This window comes from Pangasianodon hypophthalmus, chromosome 4, assembly GCF_027358585.1.
Source record: "Pangasianodon hypophthalmus isolate fPanHyp1 chromosome 4, fPanHyp1.pri, whole genome shotgun sequence".
NCBI lineage: Eukaryota > Metazoa > Chordata > Actinopteri > Siluriformes > Pangasiidae > Pangasianodon > Pangasianodon hypophthalmus.
The window spans coordinates 17,244,829-17,265,752 of NC_069713.1; the positions used below are offsets into that span (position 1 = coordinate 17,244,829).

A 20,924-nucleotide genomic window follows, 5' to 3' on the forward strand; every position below is an offset into this window, starting at 1 on the left:
TAATGTCCTATAATGTACTAAAAATAAATTATTTTAAAACAAGTCAGTACAATTTCAAACATCACAAGATATCTATTTTTTATTTATTTCACCATATATGAAAACATATTTTAGGCACACAAATTATTTATTTTATTTACTAGCTTCTATATTATGTTCAAAGTGTGCAAAGTATTTGCTTTAAAAAGAACTTATTTCTCTGATGAAGCTGAAGTACTTAAAATAATGTTTTAACTAGTAAAAGTCATCATGCTGTCTGAATTATACAGAACTAGATGACAAGTAAACATACTGCGCAAGGAAAAAAAAAATCAAACTCCATACATAAAATATTCCTTTGTAACTTATTAGACAGTCTAATCACAATGATTAGACTGTTGGTTGATGCCATATGATTTGAGACTGTTATGTGTTAAAAAAGGAAAAAATGAAAGGGAGAATGAAAGAGAGAACTCTTCTCTTAGTCTGACAGAAAAGCTGCCGCACTGACAACAGTACTTTCATGCAACCAACCTCATCCAAATATGATCAGTAAACAAACAGTACATGATATAATGAAATAATGTACACACACAGTTAAATGCACTCACAGAGAAACTCTGCTATTACTCACACACAATGGCTATGAAAACTGAAAACTACCATCTTCTCCATCAGCGTAATGCTTTACTGCCTGAAAGCCATGAATGTTTAAATATTGTACAATGACCTAAACCGATATGAGTTTCTTTGACTTCTTTAAAATGTCTCTACTCTTAAGACATTACATCACTGCAAAGCACATGAGCCACTGGGCAGAAAGTCCTGTACGTAGGTAGCCACTGCCTTTGTGAGGTACGTCATTGTGCCAAAGCGGCCACTGGGTGCGCTATCGTACAGGAGCCGACAGATGCCTGTGGATGTGTCCCTTTCTAAAATGTTCTCTTCAGCATTAAGAGCTTTCTGTAAGAAGAGGGGGGAAGAGTTTAATACTTATATAAAAAGGAATTTACAGTGTTACTGATGATGGTCTGTTATATTATGGGTAAAAATTTCCAAAAATAAACAGACATGGATAAACAAAGCATCTCTAAACACATAGGCTCCCCTTATGAGGCAGCGTATTACATGTTCTGACACTTTACTCTTACTCTGCCCTGAAATTTATAGCTTTTTGACCACACACTTATGCACATGTCCCAGACTTCCACTACACAAACACACCTTGCTTTACAGATGCATTATACATATAATATATTTAGTAGGACTCAATATATCCACTCAAGAGAGAAAAACTTGATCTGTTTGAGTTCATGTGTGTGGTGTACAGATCTTCATTCAGTAGTAGAATTGACTTTTAATTACTTTTTCTACCAATAGTGCTACCTGCTGAAAAAAATAATATACAGCTCTGTGAAGTGTTGGGAGTGTACCTAAAACATTGCTGCAAATGCTCATTCATTTAAACCAGTTCTGTATCAGAAGGCTTGTACATCATGAATGGTATTTACATCTACAAATATACACACATGCACACACAAGTACCTGGTCCTGGTAGAACATGTCATTTGCGATGTGGACGATCTTCTCCACGTGGATGATGCTGCCAAAGCTTTGGATATCGACGTCAGCCAGCATGGTGAGCACCAGGATTGCCTCCACTAGCAGCTGCCTGTACTCGGGCTGAGGCACTCTGTTCAGTACTGTCTCCACATGCACCGCAAACTTAATCTCACCTGGCGTCATCTGGAGAGGCAGGGCAAAAGAGAAAACAAAGATTTTCTTATTAGCAATAAAGCTTCATTTTATTTTTGATGCATATGTGAGCATGTTAGTTTCTGTTTATATCTTTGAAACAGATCCATATGTATATACAGTCTCATTTATTGCAATAAACACACAAAAAAACAGGTTCAGCTAGAGTCAAACCTCTCTTGTAGTGGATGATGGGAGCACAAAGCCTTCTATCGACAGCCCATGACACTATCAGAGAGAGAAAAAAGTTGCATTGATTTAATATTTTCAAAGTTCTATCATTTTTCATACAATTCTTTAAAAATACTTGATCCAAATATGATATCTATTTATATGCACATCAGATTGTGATGACAGTGCTAAAAGCAGTAGTATGGCAAACATTTGATGTGTTCTGTAAAGATTAAAAACAATATAACATGAAGTCCTAGACCCTATAATAATTTGAGAGCCCATTAGCTACATTTACATGCAGCCTAATAATCCATTAATAATCTAATTGATAGCTCTGATAAAAGGTCAATTCAAATGAAATCTCTATCTGATTGAATGAGGTGAGTAATCCTTTTGAAAATCCATGAAATAGAAAAATAATAGCCATGAAAACATTTTGTGTCTGATTACTTTCACTACTGGAATCTGTGCATGTGTGTTTAAGTCATGATGCTCTCCTTGTGTAAGAAAACAGTCATCTAAGAAAAACAGTTTAGGTTACAGATTTTAATCTGTTTCAAATGATGGTGAAGGCAGATGTGGAATGCGAATTGAGCTCAGCATGTGACATTCACCAAGGATGCAGAAAAAAAACTTTATTAAAAAAACTATATTTATTTTGCAGTTACTCTCAGACAGTGGCTTTTAATGTTGGTAACATTAGAAGATGAGTAAAGATATTATACCGATGGATAATGGGTGCATTACAATTTTCCATAACCAGAGTGCCATGATTCCTGAATGTTAGGCAAATATGAAATGATGAGCAATTTTTTTGTGGTCACAAACCCTTCTTCTCACTGGCCATTTGATAATTACACTTGGATTAGGTTTTGCTGAAATGGAACTAAATTAAAGCTCATTAAAACTGAGGCTGAATGCACTGTCTGGACGTATGCACTTCTCATTGTTAAGGTAATGCTGACACTAAACCTTGCTCTGTGCACGCACATAACTTTGAATTAGATGCAATATGCAAATAAACAGAGATTGTCTACAGATGGCCTAGTTTAGGATCCATATAAACAGTTCATTTGGAATCGCAATGAATTCATTTGTTCTGGCCAAAATCTTTGCATGTAAACATAGGCACTGTGTTTGTAAACCTGCTAACCTTCTGCAGAATCTTCCAGACTTTCTGATAAAATCCCACTGGCACTCTGTTGAGGGCTCCATCCAGCCTCCTCCTGCGAAGCCACTGGCCCTGGCGGCTATCCAGCGCAACTGGAACACTCACAGAGCCATCAAATGACTCGAATGAAGTCAGACGGTGCATCTAACAGTCACATAAGAGAGCACATTCATGTTAGTAACACACCAAATACAAACGCACTTATAAAAAAATTGCTGTTCAGACAATACTATCATTCCCAATGACTTTAGGCTTTAATCAGTGGATTAATTAAAAAAAATAAGTCCTCAACCAAGCAGAAATATAAAAGACTAAAGGATTTAGAATAAAACTGGGGAAACTAAAATAAATAATGAACAAGACTTACAACAGACTCTGTGTGGTCAGTATCAAAGGACTGTGCTGAAAAGGTCTTTAGGGAAGGGAAAAAAAACAGAAAATAGTGTAAGGATCAGGTTTTCCAGTACAATTCAGTTGGAAGAATCTGTTCTAAACAATTTCAAACAGATTTCACAATCGTCACACTGCCATGCATCTGCAGCCCCTATAAAACCCATTATTGTGATAACTGTAGCTTCTTTGTATAATGGATTACCCATTGTGAGGTGGTATGTTGATTTTGTCAGCAAATTATGTATAAGTTTATAATACTATTTTTAGTACATTGCTCTCTGCAAACATTAATTATTACAGCAGGTTTGAAAATTTGCTGATTGCTCCAAATTGAGCCAGACTGAAGCGTGGCATGTTTGACATTTCACCTTACTCTGAGCCGACCAAGACAATCTCCTGTCTTCCAGCTGCAAATGGAGACACAGCTTATTCTTACCGCTCACGCAACAGGGGAAATTACAGTGAGAAGTTAAAGTTCCCTATACCAATGCTACTGTCAGAGGTACTACATAAAAAGAGCTTGTGTTGCTGGTTGCTAAATAGTTACTTACCATCTTCATATCACTTTTCAGTTTGCTGATGCCAGCACGCTCACTTTTGGTGGCACCCACATGGCCGACTTCATGGATAGAGATGGCAGGACTCACACCTGTATCCACTGAACACAAAAAACATGGTAAGTAAACACAATGGACAATTAAAAGCACAATCAGATGCACAGTATGCTGCTGAAAATTAACAGTGAAAAAGACAAGGGTGCACAAATAATATAAACTCCTGGACTAAGTGTGTTCCAAATACTTAACCTACAGTGAGGATTCATGAATAATTTAAGATAAACCAGCCCAAAAAATCAATCAAAATAACTAAAGCATTCTCTCAATCTTTCCCAGCTGATGAAAAACAAATTGCAGAGCTGAAAAAAATAATAATAAAAACTACAGTCTATAGCCTACTCTCCCTATGTGTGTATTTTTTTAAAATAATATGTTATCTATATTATAAAAAAAAGACATCAAAGATACTAATTGTAATCAACTTAATGATTATGCTATAGGCTGGCAATATGACAAAAATATCATATCATATATGATAAGAGATTTCTATGATATTTAGATTACATGATATTTATCATGACACACAGGTTTACTAACAAACTCCCAGCAAAACATTAGCAACGGTTAAAAAAATGTTTGATAACACTTATTTTATGTATATAAAAATACAATATTAGAAATAGAACAGGAAAAAATAATTTCTAATATTAAATTACAAATTATTTATTATTATAAATTAGGATTCAGTACAACATTTTAACACCAAATCAGCTGCTTCCTACACAACATTGATATTATATTGTCATATTGCCCAGCCCTAAATTAAGCTATACCATTGTGTAAAATGTAAAATTGAAAATCTATTTGCATATTGCATCAACTGATGTCTGATACAAAAATGACCCAAAATGTCATGTTCAAAAACCTAAACAAAACCTATATGATAACCTTTAAACATGTGCTGACGATAACATAAAATGCAATTAAAAAATAAAAGATCGATATTTCTCGATAACGGAAAAATAAATTTGACAAATTTGATCATAGACTCAGAAATCACACTGGCAAGCAATGAGACATTCATTTAAAAATAATTCATTAAAAAAACCTCACAATATACATTTTGCAAATTGCAAAAGGGACCAGAGGGGAAGTAACTGACCATGCCTCTGCACACCAAACTCTTTGCCACTGAGGATGTGATGTAAAAGATTCTTCAGCTCAGAAGGACTCAAACTCATCAGACTTTCTGTGGCTTCCTCATCTGAAAGGCAGACAAACAAAATTATGAATAAATTCCTTAATGTAATACAGAACATATGAAATATAATTTCTTTTGTAACTGTAAGTACTGTACCTGAACAGTTAAGAGACTGGGCCAGTTCAGTAGCCATGACCTGAATGATGAGGCCAATCCTCAGCCTAAACATCTCACTGAACAGACCTGGCTGTGTCCTGATTTTCATCGCCAGGTACACCATGATCTCCTGTCACACAAACAAACACATACACACAGACACACACAATTTTTTTTTTAATTTCTAAATAAATTTATATTATAAGTAAATTCTAGAAATCTGTGAGGTAAGACTGATTTCTAACCTGGGTGAGGATAGAGATTGTTATGTTGTTCTCACTGGCTTCATCTATAAGTTTAGCCAGCAGGTCCGGTGGCATTGGCCTGCAGCAAGACACAAATCAGACACTATTTTAGCTGTAGCTGTAGACACAATGTTGAAATGTGTTAAATTGATTGAACTAAAGGGTAAGAGTTTTTCAAGTGTGTCAACGTTTACTGAAACAACTCACGCAGTGATGGTCTTTTCCCTCGGTTCAGGAGGTAAACCCACCGTTAAGTGCTTCTGATGAGCCAGCAAATCAGAACAGGCCTAAATGCGCGCACGCACACACACACACACAACACTTCATCATCCATATCCTGAACATCACAACAAACAGACCATCACTGATCAACCTCAACTCTAAGCTAAATTTTATATATATATATATATATATATATATATATATATATATATATATATATATATATATATATAAAAATATAAAGCATGGCAATTTCAAAACCTTGAGAACCATCAGATAGGGGAATGCTGACTCACCCAGTCAAGCTCCTCCACTTTTTTGCGTAGCATGCCAGAGATCATACGGATGAGGCCCCAGCAGCGCAGGTCTCCTGCCTTTTCATACAGCTCCATCAGCAGCCTGTGCACTGTAGTGCCTTTACCATACAGCTGTGTGTCCCAATCCATCCCCCTGAAAGAACACACACACATGCGTGCACAGACACACACACACATATATATATATATATATATATATATATATATATATATATATATATATATATATATATATATATATATATATATATATATATATTACAGTGTACAAATGCATTGTAACATATGCATTTTGCATTATGTTGTGGTTGTCTTAAATAAATGAACACATTTGGGGAGAAGAGGAAAAACATTATTACAAAAACTATTATTATTTCTCAGGTTAGGTAGTGAAGTGGAACTCCCTGTGTATTTAACACAAACTGATCTAGAATAGTAATATTGCAAAACTGGAACTCTGACATTTTGATATTATTAATGCAAGTTGACCTACATATAGTAATGTGGTTCTATTTATAGAACGATATTTTGTAAAGCAAACAGACTATTAAAATATACTGAGCTACGCTCAAAGGTATTTGGACAATTGACTGACAAGAAGTTAATTGACCAGGTGCGGTCCATTCCCTCTTTACTTTAAGACAAATGAAGCCGATAAAAGGTCTGGAGTTGATATCAGGTATTGAGTTGGCATTTGGCAGCTGTTCGACTGGAGCTACCAATATGAAGTCCAAGGAGATCTCAATGCAAGTGAAGGAGGCCATCAATAGGATGAAAGAACAAAAGAGACCTATCAGAGAGATAGAAAAAACTTTAAGAGTGGCAAAGTCAACAATTTGGTACATTCTTAAAAAGAAGGAATGCACTGGCGAGCTCAGCAACACCAAAAGGCCTGGAAGACCATGGAAGACATCTAAAGTGGATGATCGCAGAATCCTTTCCTTGGTGAAGAAAAACTCCTTCACAACATCAACAGAAGTCAAGAATACTCTGGAGAAGGTAGGTGTATCATTGTCAAAATCTACAATCAAGAGATGCCTTCATGAATGTAAACACAGAGGGTTTACAACAAGGTGCAAACCACTGGTAACATTCAAGAACAGGGGAGCCAGATTAGACTTTGCCAGAAAACATAAAAAAAAAAGCCTCCCATGTTCTGGAATAAGATTCTTTGGACTCATGAAACCAAGATCAACATGTACCAGAATGATGGGAAAAGAAAAGTATGGCGAAAGAAAGGAACAGCTCATGATCCAAAGTATACATCATGTGTCAAACATGGTGGAGGAAGTGTTATGGCATGTATGGCTGCCAGTGGAATGGGCTCACTGGTGTTTATTGATGATGTGACTGCTGACAGAAGTAGCAAGATTAATCCTGAGGTGTATAGGGCTATACTCTCTGCTCACATTCAGCCAAACGCTACAAAACTGATAGGACGCCGCTTCACAGTGCAGGTGGATAATGACCCTAAACATACTGCGAAAGCAACTCAAGACTTTTTGAAGGCAAAGAAATGGAATATTCTTCAATGGCCAAGTCAGTCACCTGATCTTAAACCAGTAGAGCATGCTTTTCACTTACTGAAGACAAGTCTGAAGACAGAAAGACCCACAAACAAGCAGCAACTGAAGGTGGCTGCAGTGAAGGCCTGGCAACGCATCTCCAGGGAGGAAACTCAGAATTTGAGTCTTGAGAACATGGGCTCCAGACTTCAGGCAGTCATTGACTGCAAAGGATTTTCATCCAAGTATTAAAATTATGGTTACATTTACAATTATGTCATTTTGTCCAAATACCTTTGAGCCCCTGAAAATGGAAGTACTTTGCTTAAAATGGCTGTAATTCCTAAATGATAAATGCCATATTTTTGTGGAACCTCTTAAAATAAAGCTGAAAGTCTAAACTTTGATCACATCTTGATTGTTTTATTTCACATCCATTGTGGTGGTGTATAAAGGCAAAATCACAAAAACTCTGTCATTGTCCAAATACTTCCAGACCTAACTGTGTATATTATATATATCCAGACCTAACTGTGTATATTATATATTACACATACATACGCATACATATACACACACACACACACACAAATATACACAATGATATAAACATGGATTAAAAAAGGTGAATGCTGACTTGTCTTTGAAGAGGATGTATAGGATGTCCGCCTGGTCTTGGAGACCCTGTGTATCCTTAAGCAGCTGGGCCAGAGCCATGTAATCTATAGCTCCATTAGCATCACGGGGCAGGTTTAAATCTGACGACACAAACATCTCTGGACCCTGAAGCAGAAAACAATTAGCTAGAGAAAAATCTTTTTCTCCTTCTTTTGTGTGTAGGTGTATAAATGTGTGTGCATATACCTGGCTTGGTTCTGGTCTAGAGGAGTCTTTTAAATTAAGAGATGGTTGAGGTGATCGAAAGAGCTTGGTGGGCAGATACATTTGCACATCTGAAATAATAAAATAAAAAAATTACAAGGATGAAATGCACAGGCAAAATGTATGAGCAACAATACGCAATAGCAACGCTCACTATGTAGCTGGAGATCTCTGGCCTTGTGGACTAAAGACACTATCTCTCTTGTTTGATTGGCTGCAGCTCTGAAACGGCAGAGCCCGCTGGCCTTGTCCTCTGCTCTCATCCCCCGCTGAGGCACTGCAGTGGTCAAAAGCTGATCCAAATACTGTGCAAGATCATCTCCATCTAAGAGGAGAAAAGATACAAAGTGTTGTTTTGCTTGATGGACAACTAGATAGATATGCATAAGTGATATGTACAGAAATAAAGTAAAGAGAATGTATGTTTATTTAAATAAATTGTATGGTACCCCAAAAGATGCTTCCATAATAGAAAACACGTTAAACTTACTTTAAACTAAATTTAAACTCCAACTGCTCCAATTTCAAATAGATCTTAGCATCCAGTAATGCATGAATCTATACACTGAAACAAACTCTAAAATAACTATTGCACAACAAAGACAGATACATTCTCCACCTAGAAAATGATAGCTACGCATTAGCTGATGCAGTAAACAAACCAGCCACTACTGTATGCAACCTTCAAAAGGATTTAGAGGATCATGTTATAATTATCTGCATAACAAAAGCAAAACTTTTCAGAAGATTATAGTTATTGTGTATTAAATGCACCATCCTACACTTCACCTTCACTTGCAATGAAGGTTGAGAAATTAATCACAGGCTCAGATTTTTTAAATATATATTAGCTTGTTATAAGATGATGAAGGAAATATTCAGAATCATGCCTTCACGAACACAAATGATTAATGATTATTTAAAAAACTTCCAAGGAAATAAAGAAAGACTACTGTTAAGTGTTTAAACAATGAATTTACAGTAAACTGATGGTGCTTTATCTCGTGGCTGTTCCTCCTTACCATCACTAATGTCGAGATTATGCATAGTGCCTTCATTATGGAAGCTGTACTCATCATCCTCATCCTTGCCCCAGCTCAGACTGCTGGAGCGAGGCTTACCACTATCCAAGAAGCTCAGATGAGCAAAACAGGACGTGGTCAAGAACTCCGACAACTTTCCTGTCTGTATCCTAAAAAAGAGGGAAGAGATTAAATATCTGCATAAAACATGATAAAGGAAAGGTTAATTACATGTCTCACAGCTTTGCTCTTACCTTGCTCCTCCATAGTAGCCATCCTGAAGTTTGTTCAGAGTGGCCAGTACTACAGGGTCCAAGTCTGTGTGGTTCTCAGCTGAAAGGAAAGTTACAACACTTCACATACCTAGTATCTCTTCCTCTGGTTAAAACCCTCATGAATCTTGAGGAAACATGTCTCTCTTGTTGGTTGCACCTCTAAAACCTTCAAGCTAGTCAGACTATTGACTTAATTTTTTTTTTTAATTGCCTATCATAAGAGTCGGGAGAAACATGTTTTTTGGAAAATATACAGATGTAATACAATAGAGAAAAAGCCTACACCTTTATTAAGTATAGATTAGAACCTTTGCTTATACAATGCAAATGTCCTCAACAGAAAACCAGTCTCTCACAAAAAAATAGAAACAGAAAATCTCTCTCTCTTCCAAAAAATAAAAATTACATAATATTTATTGAATGTTTTATTGGGGAGACACAGACAGCGAAGGTTGTCTGTTCTGCACCAGAATTAAGTCCTTGTCTATATTGTATATCACCTGGAAGCATGGGTTTGTATATTTATTTCTGCTGAAATCTGTTTTTTTTTTCCTCTTGATAGAATCGTATATACATGATAGGACTGAGTTCAGGAATCCGCTGTATCTCAATTGTAGAGATTCTCCTCTTTCTCTATAATCAGCTGTTCTTACTGCTAGACGTAGTTCACGCTACAAGATATTGCTGTCAATCATCCTTCAAACATGCTGGAAAATGTCAGCATGTAATATGCAGTGATTCACTACTTAATCAAGTTACATGTTTCAGTTAATTGACCATTATGAGCTGAATCCTAAATAAGCTTATCCAAATTTAAAAAGCATAATAACCCTGGACTGCAGTGGTGTAGGATAACATATGAACATCACTTCCACTCACTGAGCATGGTCTGGGAGACAGGGAAGGTGACAGTAGGCCGGCCTGTCATTCTCCAGCGAGAGGACAAGTAGGAAAGATCAGTACGTAGCATCTCCACAATCATCCTGTTATCAAGGGCCAAGTAAAACTGCTGGTGATCAATGAACTACCAAGAAAAAAAGAGTAGAAAAACAAACAAAGCCACAAAAAATGAGGGATAAGAGAAAACACAATCAAAAAAACTGACTAGAAATTCAGTAGCATTGTGTATTACCTTAATCTTTCTTTTTTAAATAGTTTAAAAATGGCAAAACAATATCCAAATCCACCAAATTAAGAAGACCAAAATGTGTTCTCTGTTTCAGTACCTGAGGTGTAAAGGTGAAGATAGTGTTGCGGATGATGTAGAGCTTGGAGGTCCCCAATACACCAATCCTGCGATATGGCCTGCCAGTCAGCCCCAGCCTCTGATTACGTCCTTTGGGAGAAAAAATTAACCAAATGAATCACTTACAGTGGTCTGATCTGTTGGAAAGTTTTTAACAGTAGGGCGTGGCTCCTACCTAGTCGGGCGTAAATGTAACCAAGAACTCGAGAAGGTTGCACTCTGATGGGGTGGATGTCTGCCACTGTATCCACCTCTATCCCATTCTTCAGTAGCAATGCCTTAATCTCATCATTTTCTGCCAGAATGCACACTACACAATACCAAGAACAAATAAACAAACATCCAAGGCTTAGAACATCACATGAAATTGACAGTATATGAAACTATTCTAGCTGATATAATTTGCCTAAAAATTATACTTGCCTTGGACAACCACATCAGGCTTGGGGATGGTGGAGAATCTGCGGTTGAGTGGGTCTATTTCTCCAGGGGCCAGGAAGCCCTGAAGTTATTTGTACAAGAACATAATTTTTATACTATTTATATACCAGTCATAAAGCAAGCCCTTTTTCTCAAGATGTGGAAGTGTGTCCTCACCTCTGCCAACAGATTTCCCAGAATGTACAGTGACTGGCCCCACTTTAGAGGGCACTTGCCCATAGGGATCCTCTCTACAGAGTGAGGATTCTCATACTCCTCATCTACCTAGGAGAATATTGTTCAATCCGCACATCTAGCCAAGAGTCTACAAGTATTTTACTGCCACTATAACAACATTTCAAATTAATGAACCTTACCCGATCAGGAGGGACACTGTAGAGTTCGGGTAGCAGACGTATCCCATCCTTCTGTTTGATTAGTATACCATCCAGTGCCTCTCTGTATTCCTGCACCTGATGAGACCCATTCCAAGAAGAGCGTCATTTAACAAGTCAGAATCTTTTTCCCCAATTCACCTACGCTTTGTCCTAGTCAGGGTTATACTGGATCTGGAGCCTATCCCTATTTATGTACTTAAATTAGCACTTTAAAAAAAAATTTTAAAATAAAATAAAAACTTTGTACTGTCTGAGTGCTTTTTACTATATTACCTCCCCAACAGAGTTTTTTGGACTGATGGTATTCTTAGTCTGTGACCTAGCGAACCAGTATCAGAATGTATTTATTGATAGAGACTTCAAAGCACTTCTGTAAGTCACTCTGGATAAGGGAATCTGCCAAATGCCATAAATGTAAATGTATCCCGGAAACACTTGGTGCACTCACACCTATGGGCAATTCAGTCTAGCCAATTGTTTCAGGTATAGTCAGGAACTGGAGCTGAATAAAAATCTCAGGAATGGGGGATCCCAAGCGGCACAGCAGAAAAGTTGCTCTATCATCTAGAGCTTGCAAGTTCAAATCCTGATGATGTCACAGCCATGCATGGACAGAGGAGAGACAGGGGCAGGGGCAGATATTGCTTTCCTCTGAGAGTGTTACGCTGCCCTGTGACAAAGCAGGAGCAGCAGTTTGAAAGGAGACAGCCTTGGCTTCACATGTCTCGGATTGGTAACATTCCTGGCTGGTGGCTGTTATATGATACAGGAGACCTGACTACTGGGTGGAAACTGGCCAAGAAAAAAGGGAGAAAATAGGGGGTAAAATGTCCCCTACAAACCCTCAGGATCACCCATTGAGACCAGGTTTATATCACTGAAATAAGAACCTGTGATATAGAGCATTAATATATTTCTTACTTTGATATTTACGTTTCATTTACAACTCGATGATGGACAGCGGTTGAACATATTTTATAACATTACTTTTTTATCTTGTCTAAGAAATTCTAGGTGTTTTACCTGCTCTTGGTTGTTTAGAAAGATGCCATCAAGGATGAGGTAGGTCCAGAAGAGAGGCCACTCACATTCAATGTTCTCAAACAGCTTCAACTCAGCAGATTCATAATACAGCCTATTGGGATCCTGTGGACACAGAGAGGATATATGGGATATACAATGAAGCATACATAAATGATGATACAGCAAAAAAAGATAACATTAAGTTCCTTTTCTGTTGCCTATCTGAACAATACTTGGTTAATAAATTCTATGTACACATGATGAGCAATTCATAATATCCTACCTCCTTAGGGGTTTTATGACCATCTCTGAGAAACCGACAGCAACCATATCGCCCCTACAGAACACAAAGAGTACAGTTAAAAAGTCATTTGCATTCAAAATATAACCATAATGTGCATGCTTAAACAAATTGAGATCCAACCTGTAGTTTGGAAATGATTTCCTCTTTGGTGATGTTGACTAATTCCATGTCCTCCACAGCAAAGGCTGGATATGAGATAATGGCGAGAACGCCAGCATCTACTTCTTTCGATGTGGACGCTCTGGGCAACATGGAGTTAAGAATGGACTGGACACAATGACAATAGCTGCTGTCAAACTATTTGTATACTGGTATTTTCAAACCATATCCAGGTTAGACACAGTTTAAACTGTATATGTGAAAATGAGACATACTGAGTGAAAATGACAGAGACAGAAAACCAGCAACCATGTCTATAGCACCTCTGTCATCTGGGGTTACATAGACAGCTAAGCATTTAGCAATCATAACCAAGGAAACAATGTGCAAATTTCCTAAGAAGAATCAATTGTAAAAGATGAATCGGAATCTTTCTTTTCATTTGCTTCTGTTTAAGGGCATGCTTTGTTTATTTTTTTTAGAATGGGCATACCTGGATATCAAGTATCATGAAAAATTTGATAGATCAGGCATGGTTTATACTGTGATGAAGGTGTGTTGGAGCAAGGAAGCACTACATTATAAGATTACCATAAACCAAATATACGATTATTAAACCTATTTCTAGACTTTTTCTTCTACTCAGTACAGGCAAATGTTGATCAGACAGATCACACTACAGGGGCAGTAGACAGAGTTTGGGTTAAATGCTGAAGTACTCCTTTAAGAAGTAAAGCAATAGGGCACTGTTTTGATGAAGATTTAGGAGTGCATTCAATGCTGGCTTCACCTGACAGTGCTGGATGTCATCAGGCAGAGCATGGACCACTGAGCTGGGCCCTCCTTTAGCCCCAAACAGATTCAACTCATCCAGTGCCTCCAGTGCTGCCTACAGTCACAAAGACTCCATTCACAAATTGCATTTAAACATGGCTCACAGTTTATAAGGAAATACAAAGTTTAAACTCACTCTATACATGTTAAGATACCTAACCACTGAATTGAAATCAGAGCCATTTCACTAGAGAGTGCCAGGGTGATACAACAGACTCAGTTCCACTTTTTTCTATGAAAGGAGAAGAATGTTTCTATTGTCTCACTGCACAAAGTTAGAGGAACTGCCACAGTTTACTGCAGTTGGCTGGTCTTCATGGGCGTAAGGGTAAAAGAGGTCTGGCAGAGATCATGCTGAGTTTACAATAGGTCAAGCACACCAGTGACAGCGTCATAGGGCTGTACGTGCATGGGAGAAATGCAGAAGGCCTTCTGTTAGGCAAACCTCAGCTGCATTCTCAGCTGCTCAGGGGCATTGATGGAAAGCTTGTTAGTGTGCATGTGCATGTGAGTGTGTGATGTGTAAATGAGACGTGGTCACAAACCGACTTTGTGCAATTTACTGATCTTTAAATTAATTATTTTGAGACTTTATATATGTAATAATACTGTCATACTAAAATTTCTGATCACTACATGTCTAGTCTGTTATACACAAAATCATCCAACTTCATACACGAAACAAACTCACTTTGGCCATGCCGATGGAGCTGGCGTTGAGCTCAGGGATGCCCTGATTAGTCTTGTCCCCTCGCTCCCACATTCCGTAGTCCTGACCAGAGAAAGTGCATCAAGCTCAGAGCAGACCAGTCACTCATACATAAAGAAGAATTTGTTTATAATATATTATAATAGTTATAATAGTTTATTATGTGTTATTTAGAAAGACTTACCGCCACTTTGTATGCAGCTTCAATGTAAAACATCAGATTCTGGATCACATCTACTTCATCCTGAGTGTACACAATGTGCAAACCTAAGGGGGCCCAAATCACAATAAATAATCTTGATGCTGTTTAAACCACTCAGGACTGGATTTATTCAAGCTCTGAGCACAAGTTCAAATCCAACATTATTTTACTAATTCAAACATGTGAATATTGCTTACTGAATGAAAGATATTTGCTCCCAATTAATATTATGCAAATTAATAATATGAGTAGTTATAATCTGTTCTACCTGAACTGAAAACCATATACACATAGAAGTATGAACTATGTTTCACCCTTTATAAAATTCTTTCTTACTACAGATTTTGTGGAGACTGTAATTCAGTATGAATGTTTTGTTCTAAGGGTCATGACACACCAAGCATCAGCTAAATGCTAATGCTAACCAAGGGCAACTGAGGTGAAAGGTTGCACCTGAACATACCACAAAGCCCACACCCCAAAAATCTGCACCGGAGTTCAAAGAAATAATTCCCCATACTAGTAGGATATGTGTATTTAACTTCAAAAAAAAAAAAAAAAAGTGGAAAACCCTCTATCACGAAAAAGCCTAAAACGCAAATCACACAATTGCAAAATGTTACTTGAAAACAGTCTTTAACAATGTCTACAGTGTAAACATTTTGAACAACTACAGTATTATGGAGTGGAATTTTAGTCAAGATATTTTGTTTATTCTGTACGCTTCCTCACTTTTTGTGTTATCCTAACAGTGTCCTTTGCTTCCTTCGATTTCTATTCTACCAGTCTCCAACATCAATTCAATATTTTCAGTTGGCACTGATGGGCAGCAACAAGTACCAATGGAAAACCTATCCCCAACAGGCCTAAGAACGAACACTGGCTTGGTCAGTCAAGGCTTAAGAATAATTGGGTAAGTTTTGGTAACAATGCAATGGCCCAGCATACCCGAGGCAGTCATCTGTGCTAGAAAGAGCAGGAAGAGTGAGGTGGCATCCATCTGTAAGTGGCCCCACTCAGTATCACCGACCACTGTGGCACAAGTGCGTGTGTTGTACTTGGCATGGACACAGTCCATGGTGCTCTTGCTGTACTTGAATTTCTCCACTTTGTCCAGCTGCGAGAGCAGACAGTCAGTCATACAGACCCATTAGACAGCAAACATGTCACAAGTGTTCAGCTGTGCAGGACAGATGTAACTGGGGGATACTTAAAGTGTACAGAGGGGAAATAGAATGGCATGTTACTATTGGTACTGCCAGGCTCTTTGAGGACTTTGGGGTTTGGTACATAGTACATAGTTTGTAAATATCGTAATGTCAGTGTGTTTCATGCCTTAAAGTGGTAAGCAGGAGACAGTGCTGAAATACCTGCCGCATGATGCACTGAAGTAGGCCTCTCATAAGCTTCACAACACTCTATAGAGAGAAAAACAAGGTTAGCATGGGTGTAAGGGGAGAGAAAATAAAGACCAAGATCATGGATATTATAAAAGTACACAGGCTTATGGCTAAAAAAAACAAATGCACAGTACACACTCTGACCTTTTCATCTCCTCTTTAAGGGGGTAATTTGAGACTGCAAATGCTTGACCAGTCCACACATAAATAAATAGCCACATAACCCTTAAGAGTATACAGTAAGGACCCTTCAGTGTACTTGAACATGTCACTTTAGAAAAACTGTTCCGTGGTGATTCTTCACTACTGTAATAGATTCCTTTTTTCCCCCACTAGTTTCATCTATTCACTGGGACAGAGGTTCTCATGCACTCATTTATTTTACATCTTTCAACAGAATACAATTCATTTAAGGCATATCATTTTTCCTATTCAGATCTGAAAAAGAGTAACTGGGTCTAGATTCTGTATAAAGCATCACACTTTGAGTTCCTGACTGACTTCCTAAATGTGAAATAGATCCCTCAGCAGATATGTTTTAGAGGGTCAAATCCATCGAGTCCACTACCTGCTCCAGCTCGTAAGCCTTGGCCTTGTCCTCGTCCCGGTCTGCATTCTTCCTGTAGGCTAGACTTAGAGCCCACACAGAGATGATGCTGTAGACGTTATCCCTGACCCAGGCATCCGGCTGTTCCTCACTCGCAGGAAGAAGACCAGTCACTGGATCCTACACATCATCCATATGATTGAGGGGGAAAGAGAGACATTTTAAATCATATATGCTATATTTGTAATGTGATGCAAGAGATAAATGGATAATTGATTTACATATTTAGAAAGCTGCACTGTCTGTTGATCAAAAAGCATAAAAGCTATACAGTCAACTAACCATAACATGGATTCATTTGATTGTGAAAGGAATTCTTATATGCAGTACACAGAAGAATGTAACTGAATGAGTCTGAATGCAAAATATAGGCCTTTTTCTAAGCTAAAATTGAAAAGTACAGCTTAAGAAGTAAACTAACTGAGTAGTCATAGACTTTCTGTGTAGGTGACTTTCCTGGAACTCTGCAAGAGGATATGTATGAATTCCATTGCTAGGAAGTACACAAAGAACAGCAACAAACTTCTAGCTCTAGGGAAGGACCTACAGCTGGAACCTGAAACTGAGTGAAGAAACATTTCTGAAACACAGTAGAATAACATCAGCCAGAAAGGGTCAACAGTCTGTGCTGTGGCTGATAGATGGCCAGTGAGTTGGTTCTGAGTGATAATGCTAAACAAAAACACTCTTTAGTTTCCAAACTAAACACGCTTTTAAGTTGACTGCAGAGCATTCAGTGTAGATAAACTCAAGCAACACAATATCACAAGTTCATTCTGTGACAAATATCCAGCTAAACCCCTGTGTCTGTGTGTCTGTGTGTGTGTGTGTGTGTGTGTTCTTTACACCGGTGAACATGGTCGCAGAAAACATTCAGAATGACTAGTAGCTATATAAAACGGTTCAACACATACCAGCAGACATGGTGCTAACTTTACTCAGCTTGCTTCCTGCTTTTACTCACTTGGTGGCGAAGGATAGTTTGGTGAATTATCCGAGCATAGTTGTCGAGTTTGACTCCAGAATTACTGCGACTCCTCATTTTGCCTTCACTTCACTCCGTTGCTCCTTCAGTCACTAAGTTTCACCGACATCCTTATAAAGTTTACAAACCTGCAATGAAGCTCAGAAGACTTCTCCTAAATCTACAGACTGGACACCTCCAACTTAGAGCCTAGGAATCGCGTGTCCACTACCACACAGCTGTCAAATATACTACAACCATTTATGCTCCCTTCAAGTGCAATCGGAATTACCGTAAATACGAGTTTCCCACTAGGACGTTGCACGTGAATGATCCCTCAAGTCGTAATTACGACTGGGAGACTCGGAGATGGTTTTGACCCCCGAGTTTCCGAGATGGGAGGAGTCCTGAACTTGGTGGAGGAGAGGACAGTTTGTGTACTATTACAGAATGTCAGGTTTTGTTCATTTTTTCTAAATGCAGCTAATTGTTAGCGCTTGTTGTTATGGTCATATTCATTTATGTACTATATCAGCAACCGGTCTATGCATGTTGTACATTTTTACACCGTGAAAATAGCTTGTATTTGACCAAAATTGCTGTCGGCAAGCTAGCTAACTGAGTATTATGTGTTATGGTATCAAAATAAAGGTAAAATTTGAAAAAAAAAGAAATATGTATGAATTAACCTGGCGTCGTTTATGTTTCATGTTCTCTCCGACAACACAGTATGTGAACACGACATAGTCGTAATTACCACTTCAGAAGTGGGAGGTGGGAGAATTCCGGTAGCACGTGAAGGCAGCATTACTGGCAACAGCCTTTTGTGTGAGATCATAGGTTAGGCTACAAACTAACTGAGAGCAGCTGAAACAAACAAACACGCTAGGAGTGGTAAAATGAAGTCCGGAAAAGTGAAATTAAGGGGTGAAATGAGGTCAAAAACTGTTATACTGATAGCATACAGCTGCATTGGACATGTGATTAAAATAAGCAGGCGTGTATTTTAGCTTGTAGTTAGTGTTGAAGCGGTTAGAGCAGGAGAAGAGAGAAGCACATGAGGCCATAAACCAAAACAAGAGCGCCACCTACGGCCTTAACACAAGAAAATGAACGTAGAAGGGAAGAGACCACATTTAGTCTGTGGTGCTGAACAGCCGGAAAGCAAGCTGACCTTTAGACTGCCTTATAACTGTACCACCTTTTCGTGTGCGTGTGTGTTTTACATGTAAGTTTAAAAAGAGCTGCGAAGTCACCGAAAACTTTCAGTAGTGTGTTGATAAATCTGTTGGAGGCGTAGATTTAGGTTCCGTAAAAATGATCTGAGTCCACTAACCTAGATTAAAACAAGAACTAGCACAGAGATAAATGCACATGTGAAAGAATGGTGTTTTCTCTAGTTCCCGTTTACACTCGGTTTGTCCCACTGGTCTCCACTAGGTGGCAGCACACACAGGGAAATGTGTTCAGCAGGATTAGAGGCGCTACACACTTCTGAGTCCAATACTCTGATGTTATCTGTTAAAAGTCACACAGAAAGCAACAGCAACTATAGCTCCAGAGAAGTGTTTTAATAGGCTCAATCATAAGAAAACAATATACACTCACTGAGCACTTTATTAGGAACACTATGCTAAGGGCCTCACTTTGCTCTCAAAACAGTCTCCCCTTACAAAAAGAAAGAAGTACAGTAAAACTGCAGTTTAGCGATACACTGAAATGCATGTATACCGCACTTGTACTGCAGTTATGCTGTATTGTGCAACAATGTACTACTGTACAAGTACAACAACTACTCTACAGTACTACTGTACAACAAGTACAACAACTACAGTACTACTGTACAACAAGTACAACAACTACTCTACAGTACTACTGTACAACAAGTACAACAACTACAGTACTACTGTACAAGTACAACAACTACTCTACAGTACTACTGTACAACAAGTACAACAACTACTCTACAGTACTACTGTACAACAAGTACAACAACTACAGTACTACTGTACAAGTACAACAACTACTCTACAGTACTACTGTACAACAAGTACAACAACTACAGTACTACTGTACAAGTACAACAACTACTCTACAGTACTACTGTACAACAAGTACAACAACTACAGTACTACTGTACAAGTACAACAACTACTCTACAGTACTACTGTACAACAAGTACAACAACTACTCTACAGTACTACTGTACAACAAGTACAACAACTACAGTACTACTGTACAAGTACAACAACTACTCTACAGTACTACTGTACAAGTACAACAACTACTCTACAGTACTACTGTACAAGTACAACAACTACTCTACAGTACTACTGTACAACAAGTACAACAACTACAGTACTACTGTACAAGTACAACAACTACTCTACAGTACTACTGTACAACAAGTACAACAACTACTCTACAGTACTACTGTACAACAAGTACAACAACTACAGTACTACTGTACAAGTACAACAACTACTCTACAGTACTACTGTACAAGTACAACAACTACTCTACAGTACTACTGTACAAGTACAACAACTACTCTACAGTACTACTGTACAACAAGTACAACAACTACAGTACTACTGTACAAGTACAACAACTACTCTACAGTACTACTGTACAACAAGTACAACAACTACAGTACTACTGTACAAGTACAACAACTACTCTACAGTACTACTGTACAACAAGTACAACAACTACTCTACAGTACTACTGTACAACAAGTACAACAACTACAGTACTACTGTACAAGTACAACAACTACTCTACAGTACTACTGTACAAGTACAACAACTACTCTACAGTACTGCTGTACAAGTAAAAGCAGTGGATCACTGCTATGCAACATT

General features: G+C 38.1%; 1 protein-coding gene across 2 annotated transcripts; it reads right to left on the reverse strand.

Annotated features, from left to right (window-relative positions):
• Positions 1-64: 64 nt before the first annotated feature.
• phka1a (phosphorylase kinase, alpha 1a (muscle)) lies at positions 65-18,370 on the reverse strand. Of its 2 annotated transcripts, XM_026936842.3 has the most exons (33): positions 18,061-18,370; positions 17,058-17,216; positions 16,460-16,507; positions 16,038-16,206; positions 15,072-15,154; positions 14,870-14,950; positions 14,135-14,233; positions 13,366-13,512; positions 13,225-13,278; positions 12,942-13,064; positions 11,898-11,993; positions 11,698-11,805; positions 11,524-11,602; positions 11,276-11,410; positions 11,081-11,190; positions 10,734-10,878; positions 9,834-9,912; positions 9,580-9,749; positions 8,712-8,882; positions 8,540-8,628; positions 8,313-8,458; positions 6,150-6,303; positions 5,839-5,918; positions 5,632-5,710; positions 5,387-5,516; positions 5,192-5,293; positions 4,024-4,130; positions 3,841-3,879; positions 3,447-3,491; positions 3,062-3,223; positions 1,909-1,962; positions 1,525-1,725; positions 65-942 (listed from the first exon to the last, which is right to left on the reverse strand). In XM_026936842.3, exons 1-33 carry the CDS (start codon positions 18,136-18,138, stop codon positions 769-771), a joined length of 3,696 nt encoding a protein of 1,231 aa, XP_026792643.2. In that variant the 5' UTR covers positions 18,139-18,370; the 3' UTR covers positions 65-768. The 2 variants fall into 2 exon arrangements, with proteins under 2 accessions (XP_026792643.2, XP_026792644.2); XM_026936843.3 differs by lacking the exon at positions 3,841-3,879.
• Positions 18,371-20,924: the final 2,554 nt, after the last annotated feature.